Source organism: Peromyscus maniculatus, chromosome 3 (genome assembly GCF_049852395.1).
Source record: "Peromyscus maniculatus bairdii isolate BWxNUB_F1_BW_parent chromosome 3, HU_Pman_BW_mat_3.1, whole genome shotgun sequence".
NCBI classification, from domain to species: domain Eukaryota; kingdom Metazoa; phylum Chordata; class Mammalia; order Rodentia; family Cricetidae; genus Peromyscus; species Peromyscus maniculatus.
In genome coordinates, this window is record NC_134854.1 from 94,193,932 (window position 1) to 94,218,405 (window position 24,474).

Consider the following 24,474-nt stretch of genomic DNA (forward strand, 5'->3'; position numbering starts at 1 on the left):
AGGAAGGTAACCCTGAAGGATCACACCAGGGCTGAGGTTGCCAGAACCAGCAGAACCAGTCCTGTGGGACCTGAAGACATGGGTACCAGGCAAAGACTCTACCGCTGAGCGGCATCCTCAGCCCTGAAGACATGGGTACCAGGCAAGGACTCTACCCGAGTGGCATCCTCAGCTCTGAAGACATGGGTACCAGGCAAGCGCTCTACCCCTGAGCAGAATCCCCGGCCTCACAAGAGAATTTGTTTGTGGAAAGAATATCCGCTTAAACAAGCTTGAGAACCACTCAGTTCACAAAGTCTAAAGGTCTCCACTTTTCAGAGCCTTTATGAAGGGGGTGCACTGTACTGTGACCCCAGTGGATTTGATCATTGAGCCCCATAGTTTTAAAAGGCCTCATCTAAGTCATCTTAGACGAATTACTGTCTCTGGCTTCCTAAGCATTTTCTCACACCTGGAACAGGCACTTTGTGAAGCCCAGGCTCTTTTTTTTTTTTTTTTAAATAAGGACCAATTATTCCAAGTGTTCAAAAGGAAGCATGGAGATATCTCCACCTGAGGACTGGATGCATCTCGTGTACATCTCAAGTGGTCCAGGCTTGTCTCTGACACAGCCCAGGATGACCTTGAACTTCTGATGCTCTTACTTCTCCTCTGGAGGGCTGGGATTATAAGCAGGGGCTGCTTCACCAGTGTTACATGGTGCTGGGGGTCGAACCCCAGGTTTCACGCATGCTAAACAAAAGCTCCACCAACTGAGCTCACTCCCAGACCTGTAGTTCTGTATTATTTCTTTAAATAAAAAAATTTTCGTGTGGGAGTGGAAAGATAGCTTAGTGGTTAGGAAGGGTTGTTCTGTAAACACAAGGACTGGAGTTTGGACCCCAGCACCCACATAAAATTCTGGGCATGAACTGGCCTGCCTTGAACCCCAGCACTGAGTGGAGCAGAGACAGGAAGACATTGGGGATGAAAGTTCCAGGTTCAGTGGGGGACCCTGCATCAAAGAAACAAGGTGGACAGTGACACAGGGGATATATAGAGATATAGATATAGATATAGATATAGATATAGATATAGATATAGATATAGATATAGATAGATATAGAGATAGATGTAGGAGAACATGCAACACTCTCCTCTGGCCTCCCCACATACCTGCACAGACTTGTACACATATACTGTGTACACATACAAACATGCACCCATACATATACACACAGGCACACACACATACTCAGGCACACGTACACACACACACACACACACAAAGTGTATGTGGTGCATATTACATGCCTGTGTGTGTATGTAAGAGGGGAGTTTTCTGGGAACTTCTGGTGTAAGATGGAAAGGCAATCCCAGAGGATGAAAGCATGCTGTCTGTGGGCCAGATGACTTTCAAGATGGCTTAGGGCATAGGCTTGACTGCTCTTGCATGTTGGGGCGAAGGCATCCTTGCTCTGTCCCTTCTTTCCCTCTGTGGCCCATCTGCTGCATCTGAACAAGCACAGGGTACCTGGGAGTGGGAATGTGGCCGGTCCAGGGGGTCCTCAATCCTCCTGGAGACAAGACCAAGGTCCTCACTCAGCTGAGGCAGGGGGACTAGCCATGCTAGCTACCCTCCTGCCTCATGGCCCATCCACTGGTCACCAAACATCATTATAGTTCTGTGGTTTTGAGTCTGGGACATTAGAATAAAAAGACCAGCTTTCAGCCGCAGCTGCAGGACAACCTTAGAGTGAGTCACAGCCCAGAAATGCAGCGTCAGGGGGAATTACAACTACTAGAAATACGAGAAGAAGAGCTCCATAAATGGGGAAGTCAAGGCAATGCCCTGCTCCTTGTGATTTGTAAATGTTGTAAACTTTATCACAAACAGCAAAAATGAACAGCTCTTCATGCTCCTGCCTTGTATGGGCTCTGTTTCAGGGACACGGGGTAGAGAAGGAATTGGCCAGGAGAGGTAGCTGAAGCAAGGGCCACAGGGAGCTGACCCAAGAGACCAAAGGCTGAGAGACCTTGGGATGTTAGTCCCCTGAGAATTGTCAGGGATCTGGGATGTCAGTGGGCTGTGCCTGCTTCCCTGGGACACAGGGTGGGGTGATGTTTTTATTTGTATGTGAAAGGAAAATTGTGTCCCAGGATAGAAGGGCGTGCACCCAGGTCATTGCTGCTGGATGAGTCCGATGTCTCCATCGGCCCCAGGGTCTGGCTCAAGAGAACTAGAATTCCCAGGGGAGCCGGAGGCCCGGCAGTAGACGGTGCTCAGAGTTAGAACTGAAAGGAACTCTCCACAGGGCTCCAGGAAAGAACCTTGTTCCGTGGGAAACCACAGAAAAGGAAACAGGGACTTGAACAAGGACCAATGGTCTTGGGATGGGACTCGGCACCCCAGCCAGGATGCGGGTTGTAATAAACTGGGTAGAGGCTACAGATGTCAGAGATGTTGGAAGAGTCTACAGTGTGCCTGCTCTCTGGTTTCTTCTCCTTTTAAAGATTATTTTCTTTCTCATGATGTGTCTATGTGTGGGTATTTGCATGTGAGCATGGTGCCTACTGAGACCTCAGATGCCCCAGAGTGGGAGTTACAGGCTGCTGTGAGCTGCCCGGGGTGGGCACAGGGAGCCTAACCTGGGTCCTCTGCAAGATCAAGTGCTCTTCACCACAGAGTCATCTCTCCAAGCCCGGTAGGCCTGTCCCAACCTAAGCAGTTGTACCCTGTCCCTGCCCAAGGCCACAGGCAAGTGCTTGGGCTGTGTTCTCTTTCAGCAACCAGCGAGGTTCTCGCCATGGCTGTCACTGTCTGGTCCCTGGACATGGAGGTGAGTGTGGCACAGAGTGAAACTGAGGAGGAAACTGTGTCAGGCATACTACAGTCCCCGCATCCAGTCCCTAACACCCGACAACCCTTACCTTCTCCTTAGTGTATCCTCTTCCCCGTCCTGTCTCTATCCTAAAATGACCCACAAAGGACAGGGACAAGGCCACCCAAAAGTGTTGTGCTGGCCTGGAAAAGACTCGAGAGCACAGAGCTTGGAGCCAGGCCATCCCGATTCAAGGACTGTCTCTGCTGATGACTGGCCCTGTCTCCTGGGGCCTTGCTTTCCTCATTTGGAAAATGACATTAATAGTAATCCGGGTCTCACAAAACTCGTGGTGGGGGCTGAGTGGAGGATGAAGAAGGCGTCTCACGTGACCTGGCCAGCCCTGCTGAGCATAGCCTAGCGTAAGGCCCTGCTGGGGGTCCCTCACTGACTCTGAAGGATTCCCCACCCCTCCTTCCCAGGCCCCAGCTAATCACTGCCCAATGTCCTGCTCACCACCAGAGTTCACTCAACACACACCAGTGCTTTTTTTTTTTTTTTTTTTTTAGTTGCAGCTTTTACTTCAATTTGAAGCAGATGGTTGCACACAGATGTGAACAGCTTTGGCCTCTGTAGCACATGGAGCAGGCGTTGGCTTTGAACGTGCCCCCTCCCCCACACACTGGCCCATTCCCCTGGTCCCTTCCTCCCTAAGTCCAAAGGTAGCTGACCTACAGCAGGGTGACTGCTGTCTTGTGGGCTAGCCTGAGCCCGGCCGCGGGTGAGCACCTGGCGGGGTGGGCTCTGGGAGCAAAGACCCTCGGACAGGCTGTCTCGGGGCATGTCCTGGGTGGGGTATGGACAATACTGCTTCTTCACTGGACCCCTTTCCTCCCTGCTCAGGAGGCCTGGAGTCCAAGAAGGAGCCGGGACCCAAAGAGTATCAGGCATGGCGTCAGAGGCCTGGATGGCTAACGGGAAGAGACAAGGATCTCAGACCCCACCTTCCACAGCCTGCCCGGCACAGCCCTAGAAAGCCTGTCATGCACCCAGCCAGCTCGGGGTCCAGCACAGACAGAGCACTGGCCCAGAGGGTTACGTGCTTCTGAAGGTCACCGAATGTCCGCTCCTTGCATGAGTTCCTGGCAGAAGTGCTGATCCGTCTTTGGCTTGAGGTGGACTTGGTCGGGCAGCAATGGTGTGGTTAGCGCTGTCGGGGCTTCATCCTGTACTTTCCTCGGACAATCTCTGTAGAATCTTTGGCAATAGTCTGCCCCGCCAGTCAGAAGGCAAAATCTGAAGTAACCCTGGACGGCTGGAGGACGGCAGGAGACCGAGAGGGAGGCAGGCTGCCCTTGCCCTGGTCCTGGGTGACCCTGAGAGCCAGTTAAGTGGGCTGAGTATCTGGCAGCATCTTGGAGAAGACAGGGAATGAGGATGACTGTCTTTCTCCTCAGGCCCAACTGGGAAGAGACCCACAGCAGTGTCCGTGGTCTAGCCTGTGGCAGGTCACTCCTGAAACATAAAAAAGAAAGAAAGAAAAGAGATTATCAGCAACATCCCGTTTACCCTGAAGCGGGATGCTGACACTCACAAGAACATTCTGGAGACATTAACTGAAACACTGCCTGGGTGGGATGGGTTTAAAGATTTGGACCTGACTAGCTGTCCCCAAAGCACACACTGCCCCCCTTCTCTCCACCTCCACGAACTGCTACACTGAGGAAGTCCAAGCCCTTTTAAGCTCAGGGACACCTGGCACTGACATCATGAACCCCAGATCCACACCTTTGAGGAACATCGGAGTCAATCCTACTACTATGGGATGCTGGAATGGATAAATGGTGGGCCTTCCCTGGTTTCCAAGGAAATAGGTGTCTGTCCTGGACTTTTACCATCTCCCCACCCTGTTCAGACAAGAGCATGCCACAAGTCCTGAGGCCACCACCCAGGTGACCTGACAGTCACTTCTCCAGTGCTAGGTCTCTACCTCTGACAGATGGCTCATATGAAGGACATCAAGAATTTTGCCCCCCCCCTTTTTTTTCTAAGTGGAAATGAGAATGGACCCGTAGAATCCTAACCCAGAAGACAAATCAGCAGAGTTCAGTGATTCTGAACATCATAAGGTGGAGACACACAGGGACCCAAGAGTCCTACTGTGCTGTGTCACCTTCCCTGAGGAACCTGGGACAATCTTGAGAACCATGAGTTAGTGGGTCAGGCCATCTCTAAGTCCCAAGCTTCCATGAGGGGCAGAAGAAAAGGACAAGCCAAGGACACACTGGGCATCAGCGTGTGTGTGTGTGTGTGTGTGTGTGTGTGTGTGTGTGTGTGCGCGTGCGTGCATGCGTGTGTGTGTGTGTGTGTGTGTGTGTGTGTGTGTGTGTGAAAATGAGTACAGAGGCACATGAGGGTTCCAAGAGTCTACCCGGAACAAGGGAAAACTACGCGGACACCTTGGTGCAGCTCCCTGTTCTGCAAGACTCCTGAACAAGCAGCTCACACTGATGTTAAAGCAAACCATCCGTCAGGTACCACTGACGTGTCAGGATCCTCCTCACATCCTGAGTCAAGGGTGAGCCACGCAGAGCGTGGAGCGAGTGCTATAGACTGGCAGTGCCAGGATTTGAACCCAGATCAGCCCTGTTTCTCCTACCAACAGAAGCTGCTCCTGCTGAAGCCTGGCTTTGGAAAGCAAGCAGGAAGGAGCCAAACCATGAGGCTGGAGAGCTGCTAACCACAGACCCTTGTATGTCTTGCCTTGGAGGCCCCAGGACGTTGGTAGGAACACAGCCAAGATGTGGTCCAAGTTCCAAAATAAGAGTCTGGAGCCAGGCTGGATGCAGGGTCCAAGGAGGATGAGTGAGCCAGGCCATGGGGGAGGAAAGCTGTCCAGCTAACAGTGGACAGCAAAGAGAAAGGAAAAGTGAGAGACCGGCAGGATTTTGATGTGGTAAATCCCAGGCTTGCATTCTTCCAGCCCATTGTGCATGGCTGGCCCCAACAGAGATCTGCTTTTTGTTACTGAGTCTGAGGAGAAGGATTAAGAAGCGGAAAGGAAACCCATGGGGATGGCACTGGGTCTGTGGTCCACAGCATGGTTTATGGCCACGTCATTCCAGCGCTGGCTGCCTGGGCGGGTCCTGCCATGAACTGGGCCTGGAGCCCCTTCTCATCCAGTTTGACTGTGGTCTGGAGACGGAGTGGAGGGTTGGAACCATTCTAGCCACACTACAAAGGTGGCCAGGGCAGCCCGGCTCCAGCTACAAGCCCTGCTAGCTCTCAGACTGAGTTGACGATGGATGCCCAGCTCTGAGCATCCTACCCCAGGCCAGCAAAGGAAGCTGACTGGGCTAGCTTCAGTCTTCAGTTGGTTTCTTCCTCTGGACCAATCAGCTGTGGCAGAGGGCAAAGGAGCACACACAGTGGCATCCGGTTGCGCCTGGCTATTCCAGCATGCCTGGTCTGATTGCTGCGATCTGGTCAGTATGGCCGACGGATGAGATCATCACAAACAGACGTTACCCCTGTCTATTCATGGTGTGTGTGTGTGGGGGGGTCAGAACATCAGGCCCATGGGGGCCTGTGGGCAGCTCTGTTCACTGAGGTCGCCCAGGTCCCAGCCCAACTCCAGCTGCCAGCACCATCTCTGTAAGGACAGAACAAACACAACTCCTCTCAGCAGCCGGCTCCGGGGTATCACAGCTCTCTCGTACCACAGGATCATCCTCCAGTCTCAGCTGGAACATCGAGCATGTGTGTAGCTATGACTGTTCTTTGGGGAATTCCTCCCCCCCCCCCATAAGCTAGAGCAACCTCAGCCAGCTCACCTGTCACCTCAATTTGCTTCTCCTTCTCCCCTCTGCTACTGTGTGTCTCTGGCCTGAAGTCCTTCGCTTTCCTCTCTCGATCACCTGGGTCACGCAGGGTCACTGAATCACTTTGTGGACATCGAACACTGAGTTCAGGCTAGTGAGATGGCACCCAGAGAGAAGAAGGTGCTTGTCACCAGGCCTGATGACCAACCCGAGTCCACTCCCAGAAACTGAGTGTTGACAAGAGAAAACTGACTTTCACAAGCTGTCCTCTGACCTCCATAGGTGCCACTGCAACACACACACACACACACACACACACACACACACACACACACACGTTAACTTATAGGTGTGAATGTCTTGCCTGCATGCATGTGTGTGCACCACATGTGGGCCTGGTGCTCACAGCAGCCAGAGGAGGCATTGGATCACCTGGAACTGGCGTTACGGACTGTTGTGAGTCACCCCGTGGGGGCTGAGAACCAAACCCAGGTCCTCTGTGCCAGTAACCAATGCTCTTAGCCACTTAGCCATCTCTCCAGTCTCCATCTCCCTCCTAAGTTTTAAAAATTCATTGTTCATCTACAAGGTCCACTTTACCTACTTCACCATTTTTTTCACTATTTTCAAATTATGCATTTTTTTCTACATTTAAGCCATTTGGATACAATCTTCCACACGTGTGAAAAAATACCCAGTGAGTTTGAAATATGGAGAGTCTTTTTTTCTTTTTTTTTTAAAATTATTATGTCCTAAAAAGAACAGGCAGATTTCAAGCACCTTTAAAAATCTAAAATGCAACAGAAAAGTGGGGAGGTGGAAGAATTCTACAAGAAGCACACTGCTGCCATCCTTGACCCTTCCACATCTGCCGCTGCTGGGGTAGTGAAGTCAGCTCTGGGCCCCGGGCAGGTCAGCTAAGCTCTCCAACTAAGTGTCGGTTTCCATTTAAAAATGTCGTGTGTGCGTGTGTGTGTGTGTGTGTGTGTGTGTGTGTGTGTGTGCGCATGAGTGTGTGTGTGTATGTGTGTGAGTGTGAGTGTGTGTGCATGTGTGCATGTGCGTGTGTGTATGTGCGTGTGCGTGAGTGTGAGTGTGTGTGTGCATGTGCGTGTGTGTGTGTGTATGTGTGTGTGCATGAGTGTGAGTGTGCATTGCGTGTGTGTGTGTGCGTGTGCGTGAGTGTGAGTGTGTGTGTGCATGTGCGCGCGCACGTGTGTGCGCGTGCGCATGTGCGTGTGTGTGTGTGTGTGTGTGTGTGCGCGCGCGCGCGCGCGCGCGCGCGCGTGAGTGTGTGTGTGTGTGTGTATGTGTGTGTGTGTGTGTAGATGCACATGCCACAGGGCTCACGTGGCAGCCGGAAGACAGCGTGCAGGAGTTGGTTCTCCCCTTCCTCCTGGAGTGCACCTCAGGTCCTCAGGCTGGGAGGCATCTCACCTGGGGCTGCTGAAGCACTCCCCGGCCCCTCCCCATTTCCTCTATCTTTAGGGTGCGTGGGTGTGTGCGTGCCTGCACAGAAGTCAGAGACCAACAGCTGCCGAGCCACCTCACGGCCCAGCTCTGTGCTCACATCTGAGCCGGGAACCGCAGATCTGTTCTGAGGCCATAGCCTTCTGGCCTCCAAATTTCTCAGGGAACTGGAAACAGGCAAGAGTTCACCCATCTTTAGCCGCTGCTATCCCACCTGACCTGGACACCACGAGGCAGGCAGAGAATTCGGGAGAAGTTGCAGGTAGCTGCTGTTTACTGAGGACACAGACATGACAGGGACGTGATAGGAATCTGTGGTCCCCACTCTGTCTTGGCTGGGAGCTCCTGGGAGCCTAAAGGCATCAAAGTCAGAGGCAAAGCCTTTGTGAGCCAGGAGAGCCAGGCTGGGGGAGAATCTGCTCACTGAACCAGCTGTACTGATTTGCTGTCCCATAGCAGCTTGGTGACAGGCACTGAGCTGGAGGCCCTGCCCTGCTCCCTGTCTCCTCACAGAAGAGCTGTCAACCCTGCTCGGTCCCCTCTACTCCCCAGGGCTGTCCCCCAAAGAGAAAGACATTGTCCTGGATTCCAGGTTCGTGTCTGTGACCCCCCCAGGTCCCAGGCTTCTGGATCCAGAGTACTGGATCCAATGAGCCAAGCCTTTCCTCTGCTGAAGCCAATGATTCAGGCCGGACTGCTATGCAACGGGATGGTACAGAGGTGGACTTTCCTAGCAGTAAGAAGCAACCGCCGTTAAACTAATGTTGGGAGTTGGGAGCCGGTGGCCCGTAAGACCCCTCACGGTGCTGATGTGTCAAAGGTAGAGCTGAGTCCCGGGCAACCTGGGCCGGCTCTGGAGACTGATGGAAATGTCCTACCCGCGGACTTGCAAACTCCAGGGGGAACTATGGCTTGTGTTTTTGCTGACACTACCCTGTAGAGGATGATATTCAGTGTCTGCTCAAGCCCACCCTCCCCTCCTGCCCACCAGCTCCCACCTGGAAAGAATGAGCTGCTGCTCCCGACCCCCACAGCACTTTACTTCCCAGTCCCCTCCATCTTTCTCCATCTTTCCCAGATTACGGTTAGTGGAGGCTGCTCGCCCTGCCCACCCCTCCACTAACTCCCAAGGGGCATTGTCCTAGGCATCGTGATCTTCCCATGGCCTGGAAGGGAAGCGAGGGATCGAGGCCCAGTGCCATCTTTTTAGAAAAGCGGCCATGTGCTGGGGAACCTCATTTCATTCCCTTGTTCACAGGGACAGAGGCAACCCTTGGGAAATGGATGTTACTGCGTCCATTCAGCAGATGAATAAACAGAGGCCTGTCTAATCGCCCTGTTGCTGGAACTGTTGTAGACAGAGCCTGGGCCCTGGTAGTCCTAACAAGTTAACTTCTGCCATCTGCCTTCATTGGGCCAATTAAACAGACCGTAGCCGTGAAGAAGAGAGAGACCTGGTAAATGTGGGCAGGCAGGGAAGAGGAACGAAGAAAAGGGTTCCAGTGACCCCCAACTTCTATTAAACAGAGAGAAGTGAGGTGTAACAGGGCAGCTCTGTTCAGATGTGGTCCAGCCCATGGCCACCTCAGCTCCAGACTTGCCCTGAGAAGCGGTCTGACAAGCTGTCAGAACTGTGTGAGATCTCTTCCCCGGGAGACAAGGCTTCAGCCTTTTCCCTCTCCTGGCTGGCGACAGGAGAGGCTGGCACACCCAAAGCTCGGCCCATAGCCTGCGAGGAGCCCCCAGGGCCTGCGGGGGACTGCCACGCCACACAGACGCCTTCTCTCGGGCTGCCGGTCTGTTTCTCGGAGCTCTGCCTGTGTCTCCCTGCGCCAACTCTTTCTTGGCCTCTTCTGTGTTTGTCTCTCTGGGTCTGTCAGTCTGTCTGTCTTTCTTGGTCTGGTGCCCTGTAAGGCAGGGCTGGTCCCGGCGAGGCTGTAGGGCACAGCGGCCGCAGCTTCCCAGCTGCCTCCAGTCCTGCGGGCTCACTCACAGCTGCCGCCGCCACCCCCAGGGTTGGGGACTTTACACCACCAGGCTGGGGGGACGGAAAGAGCTGGGTGGACAGAGCTCAGCCAAGTGGGAAAGTCCCACTCCTCAGTCTTCCCAAGTGGGCCTGACCTCACAGACACCCCGTACGTGTGCACACACCCCAGTCTCTGGGGAGATTCCAATTTCTTGGGGCTCAGTGTTCAAATAGATAAAGGGAGGGGCACCGTGTCTCCTTAGAGACATCCCTCCCCCACCAGGTTGGTTACAGGTTGGAACAGCAGGGCTTGGCAGACCCTGGCTTTGGCCTGCAGATGCTTGTCTTTTCTACAGTGGACAGGACCTCGGGTCCCTGAGCGGATCTGCCCTGAGATGGCAGTTGCTCCGTTATTCTGCATGGAGCACAGTGAGCAGTTCCCAATCCTTCTAGCAAAGTGATGGGGGGTGAGGGTGGGGGGCAACGCCAGATAAACCAATTCACGCTGGCCAGGAGGCCTCTGTGAAAAATCCCTGTCTACACCCAGAAGACACACACGAGGGAGCCTGACACCAATGGAGTGTGTGTGCATGTGTGCAGAGTGTGTGTGTGTGCTGGAGTTCCATGAAACCATGGGGTTTGGTTTTGTTTGCGTGTTTCCTTATTTACTTACTTACTGAGATAGGATCTCACTAGTAACCTCAAACTTGCTATATAGCAGAGAATGATCCTGGACTTCTGTTTCTCCTGCCTCTGCCTCCTAAGTGCTGGGACTGCAGCGTGAGTCAATACTCTTGGTTTATGCGATGATGGGGGCAAACTCAGGGCTTCACGCATGTTAGGCAAGCACTACCAACTGAACTATGCCTAGCCTGCAAATGCAATTCTAACAGGAGATACCCCTTCCCCTTGTCTCTCCTTCCCCTTGTCTCTTCTGATGTCCTTAAGCCCGTGCCTTAGCTAGAATCCAGAGCACTGTGGGATGTGGGGACAGGTACGGACACCTCTTCAGCCTTTTTCCCTGACACCTTATCAGTTACTCCATAAAAGGAGGTGTCAGCAATACTAAGGAAAGGCTGAGAATGGGACAGGGAAATGACTCTTTCCTTCCTCTCACAGACGTCCACACATGTGTGTGCCACGCGCCCAGCAGGCAATCCAGTGTAGTGATTGAAGGTGCCAACCAGTGGCGTCAGGGAGTCTGTGTTCTGAGCCTGAGATCCCCAGTCTACCAGCTGCAGGACCTGAGCATGTCAGTTAACATCTTCCTGCACAACTCGGGGTCAAGCCCATGAGCACCACCAGTCTGTGCAGGTCCCTGGGTCCCTGCCATGCATGGAGCCCTTTGCTCCAACACTACATGGCCTCTGCTCCTGGGCCCTTCATCGTCACCTTTCTACTTCTTCCCTGGTGACATGGCCCCTGGCCAGCTCTGCACCTGCTCCCAGAGCTGACCTTGCGACAACAGGTTGCTTCTGTTCTGCCGCTCAGACCCCAGCACCCGGGAGTCCAGGTCGTAAGGTCTGCATGCACACCAAGTTCAGCGAACTCCTGTCCACACAGGGCCCTCCTCTGGATCTTTAGCTTTCACTTTTGTGTCCTTTAGCTGCTCTCCAGGGTGGGGCCTCTGTCTGGTTTATTCCTTGAAGTAAACCTAGGGCCTAGAACGAAGCTGATGGGGTGAGCGCCGAGACTGGGACTCATGTAGTCTTAATAAAAGCTCAGGGCCCTTTGGGGCGTCTTCATCATTTCCTACTCAAAGATCGAAAAAGAAGTAAAATTTTATGGGCTGAGGGTGTAGCTCACTTGATAGAGGGCTTGCCTCCCAGCACAAAGCCCTGGTTCTATCCCAGCATGGAGGAAGTGGCCGGGCTGGAACATGTCTGAAATCTCAGCTCTGGGGAGACAGAGGCCGGAGGATCAAAAGTTCAAAGTCACACTCCACTAGATAGAAATTTGGAGCCATCTTGGGTTATGTGGATCAAAAATGTACATACATAATTAAAAATTAAGATTAACGTATGTATGTTGGGGAGGGTACAAAGTGGTCCACTTTTGTAAATAACTCTTCTGGTGCCAATCCGTGTCCTTCCTGTTCCAAAGTTTTAGGGACGGGTGAGCAGGAAAGGAAGGTGTGAAGCAAAGCTACCGTGATGGGAGGGGACCCCCAGAAACGCCTGTCACTCCCACCCCGTTCTTGGTGGGCTCTGAGCAGCTCATGTCTGCCCTCCCTTACACCACGGGGCCATCTCTAAGGGCGCTTGAACTCTGGAGGGAGTGTTTCAAACCATCAACTAACTGCATTCTGAAATGACCCTTCTTCCCGTCCTGGAAAATGGTATAGTCTTGAGGAAACCTCCATCTGATACTGACAGATGTGTGGTCCTGCACACCTGTGCATAGCATGAAGACACACACGCACACACGCACGCATGCACGCACGCACACACGCACGCATATGCGTGCACGGGGCGGTGGTGCACAGTCAACAGACTTGGGAATAACCCAGGCTAGTATGACACTTGACTTCTCCTGAGCCACTTTTCAGATGGGCCAGCCCTGTCCTCCAGGACCTTCTGACATCCAGTTGAGAAAACCTTTTCATAGCCATTGTGCCCCCCAGTCCCCTCCCCCCTGGACAGCGGTATCTCCATTTTAGGAGGAGGATTCTGCCTGCTGAAGGCAATACCCACGCTCAGAGCATGCACACACAGTTGTGCTGAAATGCAGACCCCTGTCCCCAGAACCCACACTGCTAAGCAGTCCAGAGGGAGGGCTGTGTCACAGGGTGGCGGTGGCAGCCTGATGTACCAGCCTGCACGGGTCCTGCCCAGTCCTGCCCTGCTCTGGGCCTGGGTGACTTTGTGTCATCCCAAACCCCTCAATAACAGAGATCCAAAAGGGGGGGGGGATCAAGGAAATAATGGTGTGAGAAGATTCTGCAAAAACACCTAGGAACTGTACAGAGGTGTGAGGTCACTGGGGAGCTGGCCACCTATGGTCTAAGAACCTGGATGCCACCAGCTGAAAACGAGGCTGGGACCCCAGCTTTGTAAGGATGTGGCTAGGATGAAGTGGGCGAGGTAAACAGTTTTCTGCCATGGTGGTCCAAGTCAGAACACAAGGTTGGCCCCACTAAGAAGAAAAATGCCCTGTCACAAGTGGAGTCAATTCTCCCGGGTTGACCTATGTGGGGGCTGCTCTGCGGCCCTCCCCATGGACAAGCCCCGATGGTTTTCTCGGGTTCAAAGACAGCCACTGTTCGGGGAAGGCAGGAGATACCTAGGCAGAACCGACTGCGCCGAAGAAAAGATGCCTTCATCTGGGTCTTGTCCCCACCCAGATTCTGGATGCCCTTTGAGGCGGAAGCGCTTGAGGCTACGGCAGCCACTGTGTAGTCACGAGGAAGAAAGAAAAACCCTGGATCCCCAAAGCTGTTCTACAGGCCCCATGAGGAAACTGGAGTGGGCAGGGGTCCAGGAGGGCTTCCTGGAGGAACTGAGCCTTTCACAATGGGTGGGAGTGAGGCAGAGCTAGATCAGCTGAGAGGCTGAGGCGGTTATCATAAACAAGGCTAGCATACACGCAGAGCTGGCCAGGAGCTCTGGGACACAATGAATAGGTGGCTGGGGACAGCCAGGTGTCCTGTTAAGTCCGACTTAGGTCTCACCTATGGAGAATACCTGGGAATCCTGGATGGGTGAGGGAAGCTGCCGGCCTGGCTCCGGCACGGCAATGGCCCTGAGGAAGTGTTGGAGCCTGAGCTGCTTGGCTGCTGGCACAGGACTGGGATAACCATGAGTGTCTTAAAGGACACTGGCCCCCAACTCTGGCCTTTAGAAACACATATACTGGGAAATCAAGGAGGGGAGGTTCTTTTTTCTCCTAGAATCTGTTATCAGGCCTGCTGGGGTGGGTATAAAAGGGACAAGCAGTTCCAGGGCCAGCCAACACACTCTGCCCATCAGGACTACGCAGTGGGCAGGTAACCCTCCCCAAACCTTGTCCTCTGGAAACCTAGAACTAAAATCAATGCTTGGTCCCTGGGCCAGTTCCACCTTGTCCCCAGGAGCATAGGATCGGCAGTCACTATTCTTTCCTAAGTCCTCCATACCTTTGGCCTCAGGAAAACCAATTTCTCATGTGGGGGAGAAACAGAATTCACAAGCCAAATTCATATCCTTTCAACTGTCCATCCCTGGTCAGCCCCTGGAGTGCCTCCCAGCATGAGCCTAAGACTTTTTCTTTTTCTTTTTTAATGTGTGTGAGTGTTTGCCTGAATGTGTGTCTGTGCACCACATGTATGAAGTGCACACAGAGGCCAGAAGAGGGCTTTGGACCCCCTGGGACTGGAATTTTACAGACAGTGTGAGCTGCCACCCGGGTGCTGGGAATTGAACCCTGGTCCTTGGGAAGATGAGCCAGTGCTCTTAACCTCTGACCCCTCTTCCCAGCCAAGCCTAAGACTCTTGAACAAGGTCTCATGGTCCCCAAAGCACCACTGAGACCCAGTCCAGACCGAAGACCCAGACACCCCACCCCCATGGAGGCCACACAGGGAGGACCCCAGGGCTGGCGCCAAGCCCCTCCGGACATGAGATTAATGGCCCTGAAATTATGATAAAATAGACCTTTGGTCCTGCCCTATCTGCCCAGCTAACCGCGGATGGGAGAAAAGCAGAGGGTAAGGCAGGAGAAAAGGGGAGAGGTTTGAAGAAAGCTCAGAAGAAATGCAAAGGTCCAATGGTAGTGTGGGGAAGCAGGCCACTGGCGGTCCTTTCCCGCTGCTAAGCGAGGAGCTGACGGGCTCTGGGGTCCTGAAGGGACAGTAGGGAGGCAGCAGACGGCAAAGAAGTACAGGGGCTGAGGGAGCAGAAGAGAACGCCACGCTGTCCCCTGTGCCCACCCCATCACCGCACCCTGCCCTGCCCCACCAGACAGTCTTGACCCCGTTCCCTGTCTCAAGGGGTGCCAGGGAGACGGGAGGCCCTGCTCTTCTCCCTTTTCATCCCAGCTGCCAGCCCTGCCCCAGGACCCACAGCCCTGGACAGGCCACCTGGTGACTGTTCCCAGAAGGTGCCCAGATCCTGAGCAGACATGTCCCAGCAGCCTCTGGCGACAGCGGCAGCAGCCGGTTCTTTAAAAAGGCTTCACGTCAGGCTGCAGTCAGCTGCGGGGGCCCGGGCACCGGGGTGATTCTGGCTACCACTGCTCTCCCCAAAAGCTCCTTGGTGCTGCCTTCGGATGAGCCCGTGGTGGGGGTCCCTTCTGCGGGTCCCACCCCGGCACAAAGCTTGCTTCTGCAAGCTGGGGTCAGTCAGGGTAACACTGAGATAACTTTCCACCTCCATGTTAGTTAGAACTCCGGGGATGACAAGTTAGGACCAGGACTTTTGGAGACACCTCAGCAATGAACAGGTCCGGACCTAGCCACGCTAATCCAGGTGTGTGTGTGTGTGTGTGTGTGTGTGTGTGTGTGTGTGTGTGTGTGTGTGTCATGTGGGGGACAAAGGTTAACATCAGGGTCTCCCCCTCACTTCTGTACACTACCTCCCTTTCTTTTTTGAGACAGGGTCTCTCCCTGAGCCCTGCCATTGAATCGACGCACGCTGCCACCCTTTTACCCAGGTCCTCACTCTTCCCCAGCAAGCACTTCACTTACTGAGAGCATCCCCCCCACCCCCCCACCCCCGCTCTCCTCCCATTAGACTCCCCGACCTTCTTGCCTGCCAGTCTCTTCCAAACCAGAGGGAAACAGTCACTTCCCGCTACCCTCGGGGTTAACAGCTTTGAGACCAAGAAGAAAAGCTGACAGTACCCTAGGAACTAATTAGGTGGCCTTCAGGTACTCCCAGGGAGGAAGAAATGACACCTGGTGTCAGAAGAGGAAGAAAAAAACACTGAAGGCAAACAAGGGCGTGGGGGGTGGGGAGGAATAAAAACCAGAGATAAAAAGTCAAGAGCAAACAGCGGCGGCGCCTGAGAAACGCGCCTGAGAAACACGAACTGCAGCCGCCAACTTTTACGGCATCCAGCCCTGTTATTCATAAGCGAGTTTCCTCTCTCACAAAGAACCTTTTGCACGGTTTTCGCTGCTGCCTCCAAACCAGCTGCTCGCGCTGTTGTATCCTGAGTGATGATGAGGTTCTGAAAGGGCTTTTTGGGAACAGATGGCCAGGGGAGAGCTGGGGAATGTGCCAGCGGAGGGCCGGGCGGGCTGCCAAGGCCTGCGGTGACTGAGTTCTTGGGCTTCCAACTCGCGTGCTTTCCCTGCCCTCTGCCCTCCGTGGCGCCAGCAGGCCTTCCCAGCGAGCGCTCGGAACATCTGGAGTCTGGGGCTGCCAGGAGGGGGGGCGGGCGGCCTGGAGGGGGGGACCCGCTGTTCCTGCGGAGCTCCCATAGACTCGCAGCCAGGCCCGCCTCTCGCAGCAGCTAATCAAAACCACAGCACCGAATGGGAACCAGGCGGCGCTCCCAGCTGCAGCCGGAGGCCGCCAGGCGACTTAACCCGGTGTCAGGCCTCACTGGCGGCGCAGCCCTGGGGGGTGCTCGGAGCTGATGACACCCCCGCCCCCGAACCCCGGCCCACCCCACTCCTCGCCACCACCAGCGGGCTATTGGCTCCCTGCAGCTAAATGGAACCTCCACGTGCTGCAGATGCCTATTTACATAAGGGTTCCAAGTGGGTAGGGCACAGGACATGGGGGGGGGGGGGCGCTCCCGGGCAAGTTTCAGGGGAGAAAGAGCTTGGAGTTTTCAACCAAAGAAAGAAAACCTACTTCTTAGCCCTATGGCCCGGGGCCTTCTCTTGGCCTCAGTTTCCATTCTGTGCAGAGGGGGCATCGCTCCTGACTCCCGGGGTATTATTAACAAGGGGTAGAGATGGTAGGCACAGAGTGTCTGGTGCACAGTGGGCCTCACCATATGGCTGGTGTCTGTTGATGGTGGTCTGTTTATTGGCATTCTTCAGCACCAAATGTTGCCTAGGTTCCTTGGTATAGATCCGTGCCCTTTGAAATCTAGGATTTATGGACTGACTGCTTGCTGGCCTCACTTTAAAGGACAGGACCAATGCTTCGGATTCAAGTGCTAGAGATGGGAGAGTCCTCATCTGCCGGCCCTGCGGCCCTGCCCTTTCCTGAGATGTTCCTTCCTAGGGCTGGATACGAACTTCTCACCCTGTAACTGGAAATTCAGAGATTTCCCTTTCTGAGAAAAAGATAGCCCCTTTCCGACACCCGGTTTTGTTTATTCCCGTCAGAACAGGAAAGGTATGGCGCTCTTGCCTTATGGCGAAGAGACCTCAGGATCAGAGGCACCAAGAAAGAAGTACCGCTGCCAGGACTTAGAACCTTGTCTAGCCCCCAGTCCTACATCTTGTTTACTTCAGGGCTAAACACAAACATGCCAGAGATGGCAGCGCTCTTGAGAGGTGTAGGGCTCCAGGGGTTCCTCCCAACTCTACACAGACATCTTTCTGCAGCATCCATGTCCTAAGCATGGCGAGTTCCTAGCGCACAGACCGCTTTCATGTCCGCGCATGCGCATTGCTTCTCTCTTGCTACCATCGAGGCTCCCGAGGCTCCATTCACATCCAGCACTGCAGGGTGAAGGGCAGAGTTGTGATCCACAGGGCTGGGACCACGGCACCTCAGCCTCGACCTCACCTCAGACCACCCAAGGAACATCATAGGCCCTTGCAAGGAAAGCCGGCCCAGCTCACCTGGGAGGCCCCCCAAGCTAATGATCCCACCAACCCAGGCCCTGCCAGACTTGTGGCCTAACAGTGTCAAATGTGAGAGAAGAAACGGCAGCTGAAGGAACGCTCCGTGTTGGAACAGCTGGCGACAAACATCTATGTAATTGGAATGCCAGAAAAAATAAATTGCATCCATTTTTACGACTGGAGGGGAACTGGGTGGTGGTTTCTTTCCCACACACCTCTCTTTTTTTTTTCCCAGCATAGATGGACTCCACAGGCTTTGAGAGCAAATGGCATTTAACTCAATGACTTATCCTAGAGGATTTGGATTTGAGGGCCACCCTGGCCTGCCTGAGTTTCACATGGGAAGTAGTCCGTGCCTGGAGGTGGGCTGGACAGAAGGGGAGAGCCAGGCAGTGTGGGAGTGACCACTTCCGAGGCAGGTTGGGGACACAGCTAAGACAATACCCTCAGTGGGTGCTTGGACCCACACAGAGTGAGGGAGCTGGACCCAGCTGGGGAGGGGCTCTTTAGACTATACCACACGCACCCAGGCTCTATGAACAAAAGGACTGTTCAGGACTCAGCCACCTAGATAGGAGGCGACCTTGAACACCCAAAGCTCATACTGACTCTCCCCTCTCCCCTACTGACTGCCACCCAAAACCAGTCTGCCCTTGGTCCGTGCCCAGAACCGACAGTCTGGTACCCCACCTGCCATCACCTTAAAAAGCTCCCCCCCCCCCCCCCGGATGGCAGTGGACAGCAGGAGAAAACGTCACCTGCTAGAGAGGTCTCAGACTCCCGGGCACCCACACCAAGAGGCGCTTCTCCACTTCCCGGCCCTACGTGCCACACAAGCAGGCTGGTACCCTGGCTTCCTCAAGGGATTGCTGCTTATCCTGCCCTCCCGTCCTACCCCACTGTCCGGGAGCAACTAAGGCGGGGACTTAGTGGCCATTCATTACCAAGACTCAAACAACGCCATGGATGTCAGCAGGAGATGTTGTAACGGAGCTACTTGAAATCCCTGGAAGAGGGTGCTCTAGACAGGAGGTTGGGCAGGTCCCACAGACAGAGGCCAGGTATGAAGGAACAGGTCGGTCCTCCTCCTGAGAGGCTCCCAGAAGGCGCCACTACAGAAACTGAGGCTGCAGGAGCCAGGTGTTCAGCTGCTCTCTTCAGCAGAGCTGGGACAGCCCTCCCCTTTCCCCTTCCCGCCCTGTCTCTGCTGAACGGCCTCTCACAGGGCTCCCTGCACTGCCAGGGCGTATGAGTTGGGTCAAAACTCAAAAGCTAGAAAGGGAGAATGGCTGGTGGAGGGCTGTGATGGACAGAGAGGCACACCTGAGGCCCAGGGAGTGGACCACGTTCAGTGTTGGCTCTGTTCCTAACACAGACCTGAAGGGGCAGGGTGGCTCATGGGGTGGGGGTGGGGGTGGGTCAGGAGTTCACTGGACTCAGGCTCTCAAACAGATGTCCTGAAGGAGGGTCACCCAGCCTCTTGGGGACACGATCGCTCATGGAGCAATCCCCCAGCTCAAACTGTCACCCGTCACAGTGGCCAGGACCACCAGCGTCACAGAGGCAGAGCAGACATCTGTTCACAGACAGCAGTCTTTACCCACAGCCCCTTGCCTCCAGCCTCTTGCCATCCTTCCTGGTGGTCTCAAATCAGAACTACTCTTTCCACTTAAGGCTTTTGGGGAGCGCGCGTGCGGGGGGGGGGGGGGGGGGGGGCTCACTCGATAGCCAGAGTTGGCCTGGAATTCTTGGCAGTCTTTCTGTTCCAGCTCCCGGAGTGCTGAGATTACATCTATGAGCTATCTCACTAGGCTCCACTTAAGTTTTTAAACTTGAGTTCAAATGGGCTGAGTCAGGTGGCCGCCCGTGAGCTGGCTCGGAAGGTAAACACACCTTCCACCAAGCCCAGTGGACTGAGTTTATCCCTGGATCCTAGGTGGTAGAAAAGAGACAACCAACAAGTTTTTCTCTGATGACCTCCACAAGCATGGCACACGTCCCCCTCTGCCCCCATGAATTATTTTTTTAATGTAAATGAGTTGTGATGGGGTTTCAACTTCACAATACATGTGCCCCCGGTTACGTGTATTGGAAACTCAACTCCAAAACTCATGTTGTCAATAACACGGGGGCAGGGACTTCTGGGAGTTGATTACATGAGACGAGGTCATCAAGGTGGGGCCCTAAGTGACAGTCCTGGCTTTGTAAGTGAAAGAGAAACCTGAGTTAGCATGCCTGCTGTCTGACTGTGTGATGCTCTTGGCCAGGTGAGAAAAGCCAAGAAAGTCCTTCTCAGAAACCAACACTGGACTACTGGACTTCTCAAGCCCGGAACCCAGAGCAAGCAACCAACCATGCCTCAGCCTTGGTAGGAAGAGGCTGGGGAGGTGAGCGTCACCTGAGACTGTCATCCCAGTTTCCATGGAAGAACAACAAGGGCCCCTCGTGTTCCTGAGTTGCCCAGAAGCTAAGGGAGGGTATGTCATGATGTCATTCAGAGCTAGCCAAGGCCCCTGTGCCCTATCCCAGGGCCTCCTCGAGGGTGATGTTAACGACAAGCCCAGGGCATGGAGTCACCCTGCTACTCAAGATCCATAAAGGGCAAAGCAGACACCTGCATGGAAGCCTCCAGATCTTATCTTCTTATCCTCCCACCTGCAGAACACCCAATCCTCCCACCTGCAGAACAGACTTGACTCTATCCACGGCTTCCTGGTGGCTTCTGATGGCTAGAGACTCCATGCGAAGAACAAGAATTCTTCATTAGATTTCGCCTTTTTCACTCTGGTCACTCTCGGCTTCCAAATCCTCCAACCACAATGTCCTGTTGCCACTAGGTGGCAGGGACAGTGTGGCAAACTTTTTCTATCTATCTATACCTCCATATGGGTCACAAAGAAGGTACCGTGCAGGGAATAGGTATACGGAGGGCTTTAAGACCCCACTCGATCACCTGCGTACGTCACATGCTCTATAAGGGGTAGATATCTGCTGGGGGTGGTATCCTTTGGACCCAGCCAGTGTCCCAGACTGTGGCCTGGCAGTGCTGAGGCCTGGAGCTGGAACACAGCCTCCGCCCCCACTTGCCACATGAGGCTTCTCAACGAGGCCGTTCTGCACATAAGAAGGAGAACCTTGGTGAGCAGAAGCCGTGCCTGGGAGGCCACAGGTGAGGGTCCAGTTTCTACTTTGAGTGGATAGGATATATCTAAACATGTGCTTACTATGGAAACGACCCCCCCCCCATCCCAGAACAAAGGGAAGCATCCTCCAACCAGTCACCAAGCAGGCAGAGGTCTGTCCTCCCTTCTGAGACCCGCAAACACATTCCATCTCTGAGGCGGCCCTGAGTGAGTGCCCCACGAGTTCCGATTGTCAAGGAAGCTTGAGGGGTTAGGAAAGGGTCCTCAGCTACTAGGTAAGAGCCAGGGCTGTCCGGTAACTCATCCACAGCCTGCTATTTCCATCTCCTCGTCCGTACAGAAGGGAGGTCTCTACGGTTTCTTAGGCTTGAGGTGATGTCACAGGACTCTGCGGGGCATCTCACTCTGCTGGCCCCGTTTCCCTGGCTCTCTGGCTGGGGCTGCAGGGCGCTGTCTACGCCAATCAAAGGACTAGCAGGGGAGGGTGGGGGGTCTGGCATTGCTGGGACTGGGAAGGGGGTATGAAGACGGGGGAGGAGGAGGAGGAGGGGGAGAGGTAAGGAGCCTGCCCATGCTGCCTATCTGCACCACTGAGGGACACACACACACACACACCAACAGCCAAATGCCACAGGAGTTCACCAAGAGTTTACCAACCTCTTTGTCACAGAGCACGCGGCATGGGGCCATCAATCACACCTTCATTTACCCATGTCACTCTCCCAAGGAAAGCAGGAAAGCTGGCCCCAGAGTGGCCAGTGGCGCTTCCTCTCTCGGCCCGCTTGATGAGGGCCTCTCTTAATTGGCCCTGCTACATCACTCCCAGGAATGCAGTGTGCAATTAGGGGCTGGTAGCACCCCCTGAGGAGGGCCTCCCTGGCTGGGGCCTCGGCAGCCTCCGGGAAATCAGGGCAAGCCATAGGTTCCCTACCTAAAAAGAGCCGGGGGGGGGGGGGGGGGGGCAGGCCCAAAGGATTCAAGCTGGCGATTGGATGAAGGATACCAGAGTCCTCAGCTCCTGTTCCCAGGACCTCCCGCGCATCTCAAGGACAGACTGGGTCCCACTGTCTGTTGCCAGGCATGACAGGGGAACAGAGCCCAGAGAGCTACAGGAACTCTGCTACGCACTGGGCCCTGAGTGGATATCCTGAAGCATCAGGCATGTAGGAAACTATGCTTGTGCCCAGCCCCTTTCCTCCTCCACAGATTTCCTTAAATACACGAGGTTTAGTACAGGCTGTCCGTTCTGTCTCCAGGGCTGTCCACTGTTTATCTGCCTGGTGGCCTCTTAGCTATTCCCAGCTCAAATGCCACTTCCAATAAGACGTTCTGCCCAGCTCTCTTGGGCAGGAGAACGACTCTGTGACTCTTCCCTCTGGCCGTCCCCCGCCCCATGATAGGCCACACTCTCCATCCACACCAGGGATATCTTTCTGACCACCCTATCCCTGCATAGAAAGTTCATCCCCCCTATCCAACCTGCTCAGTGAATCTCTCCAAAATGAATACGTGAAATAAAAGAAAGAACAGATAGCCTCCACCCTCACGCAAACTTTCATATCACTTCCCCAGACCTGCAGAAGGCCTCTCCTGGGATGCCACCTATTCAGGGAAATCTCATCCTGATATAACATCTGTCAGGGCCACATGAATAATTCAGCCTCAGATCACCTAAGAGGAGGAAGGGCTTCCAAGATGGACCATTGTCTTCATTTTAAGCAAAAAGCAAACCCAAACCTAGAGACTCCAGGCTATCCAAAGTCCCCAGCAGCTTTATGCCCATGATTCCACCCATGATCCCAGGGAAGTTAAGGATTCCTGAATCCGAGGTGTCTACTAGAACATTCCAAGAAGCTGACCTCTTAGGACACCTGGGATTCCCGGGCACCCCCGGGGCACCCCCACCTTCCCGTCCCCACCTCCCCTAAGGCTGCTGGCTGAGTGCAGGGGCATACCTTCCGCTTCTTGGCGCGTCCTTCTGCCTGCAGGGTGCGGGTGCAGCGCTGCACACACTCGGAGAAACTGAGGTTGCTGTGGTCGGCGCTGTAGTCCAGGTCAGCCAGGCGCGCCAGGGACAGGATGTAGTTGCAGGCGATCCTCAGGATGGCCAGTTTGGACAGCTTCTGCCCGTAGGAATAGCATGGCACCTGAGGATGGCAGGGGAGGGCATCAGGAACCGCTGCAAAGGCCTTGGTGCTGGGCACGCACCCCTCAATACCCACCTAGGCTGGCAGGGAGGGAGAGCAGCCTGTCCACTGTGTGTCTGGGCCTGACACCTGATGTCATGACCTGTGCTAAGCATCTCAAGGGTACACGCCCACTTCCCAGCTCATCCTCTCCCACACTCTAGGTTGTCCCCGAATTCCCACCGCACAGGGGAAGACGATCAGGCCCAACCCACAGCCAAGCACCGGCTGAAGTACCCCAGATTTCTGCTCTGACAGACAAGAGCCCTGTCCTCCTCCCCCTCCGAGGGGGCAGATGTTCTTTCTACGGCCGACGCTTTCTTTTCATGGGTTCATTCATTCATGGACACTTATTTTATTGGACACTTGATGCCCCAACAGTTAAAACATTTTTTTTTTCTTTTTCAAGATGGGGTCTCACTATGTAGTCCTGGATGGGCTGGAACTCGTGGCATAGACCAGGCTGGCCTCTAACTTGTAGAGATCTGCCTGCCTTTGCCTCCTGAGTGCTGGGATTAAAGGTGTGCATCACCATGCCCTGCAAAAACTTGACTCCTATGGGCCTGCTAATATATACCTATAATCCCAGCCCCACCAGGGAGGTGGAGGCAGGAAGATCAGGAGTTCAAAATCAACCTGTTATGTAGTAAGTTCACAGAAAGCTACAGGTGACTCCATCTCACAACAACTTTTAAAAAGTTAAAATAAAAACATGGCTCCTAGCCAGGTGTGGGGGTGCACACCTATAATCAGAGCATTTAGGGAGCCAAGGCAGGACACTACTGTTGAGTTGGAAGCCACCCCTGGGCGACACAGTGATTACCTGACTAGCTAGGGCTACAGAACCAGACCCTGCCTGAGAACAAGCAAGCAAATAAACAAACTCCAACTCCTGCCTTCAAAGAATTTAGACCCAAGGAGAACAATGCAGGCTGGAGCGATGGTCAGAGGTAAAAGCTGGAGCCATGCAAACCTCACACCCAGAGGCCGGTCCTGGGACTCTGTGTGCAGGAAGGGGAGGACCCAGCCTATCTGTCCTCTGCACCTCTCACATGTGCCGCCGGGGCAATATGCCCACATGCGCGCACCATCCGCTCACACACACACTTAGTAATAAATAACATTTTTAAAGGTATCATGCACTCTCCTGGGACCCTGGAGACATTCAGGGGACGGTGCACATACTCAGACACAAACATGTGATGCGTTTTCCTCTTGCTTCGTTTTTCCTATGCACTCTGGACCTGGGTCACTGCCAAGCATGGCACACAACAGGTGTGTAATAAATGCCACCAGCCCCAACCAGACTTGATTCATTTGTCTCTGATTCAGCAGCAGCTAATCACTCAGTAATTATAGAG

At 54.1% G+C, this 24,474-nt stretch overlaps 1 protein-coding gene across 2 annotated transcripts in view; it reads right to left on the bottom strand.

Moving 5' to 3' along the window:
• Window positions 1-3,344: 3,344 nt before the first annotated feature.
• The window catches only part of Atoh8 (atonal bHLH transcription factor 8), a 31,580-nt gene continuing 10,450 nt past the window's right edge, over window positions 3,345-24,474 (bottom strand). Inside the window, exons 2-3 of one of the 2 annotated variants that reach the window (XM_016009272.3) lie at window positions 22,883-23,074; window positions 3,345-4,316 (exon numbers count right to left, since the gene is read on the bottom strand). In XM_016009272.3, the coding sequence (XP_015864758.1) occupies window positions 4,311-4,316; window positions 22,883-23,074 (198 nt within the window). In that variant the 3' untranslated portion in view covers window positions 3,345-4,310. Of the gene's footprint in view, window positions 4,317-10,665; window positions 17,659-22,882; window positions 23,075-24,474 lie in introns of those variants that run through there. The other variant, XM_076566926.1, reaches the window with a different exon arrangement.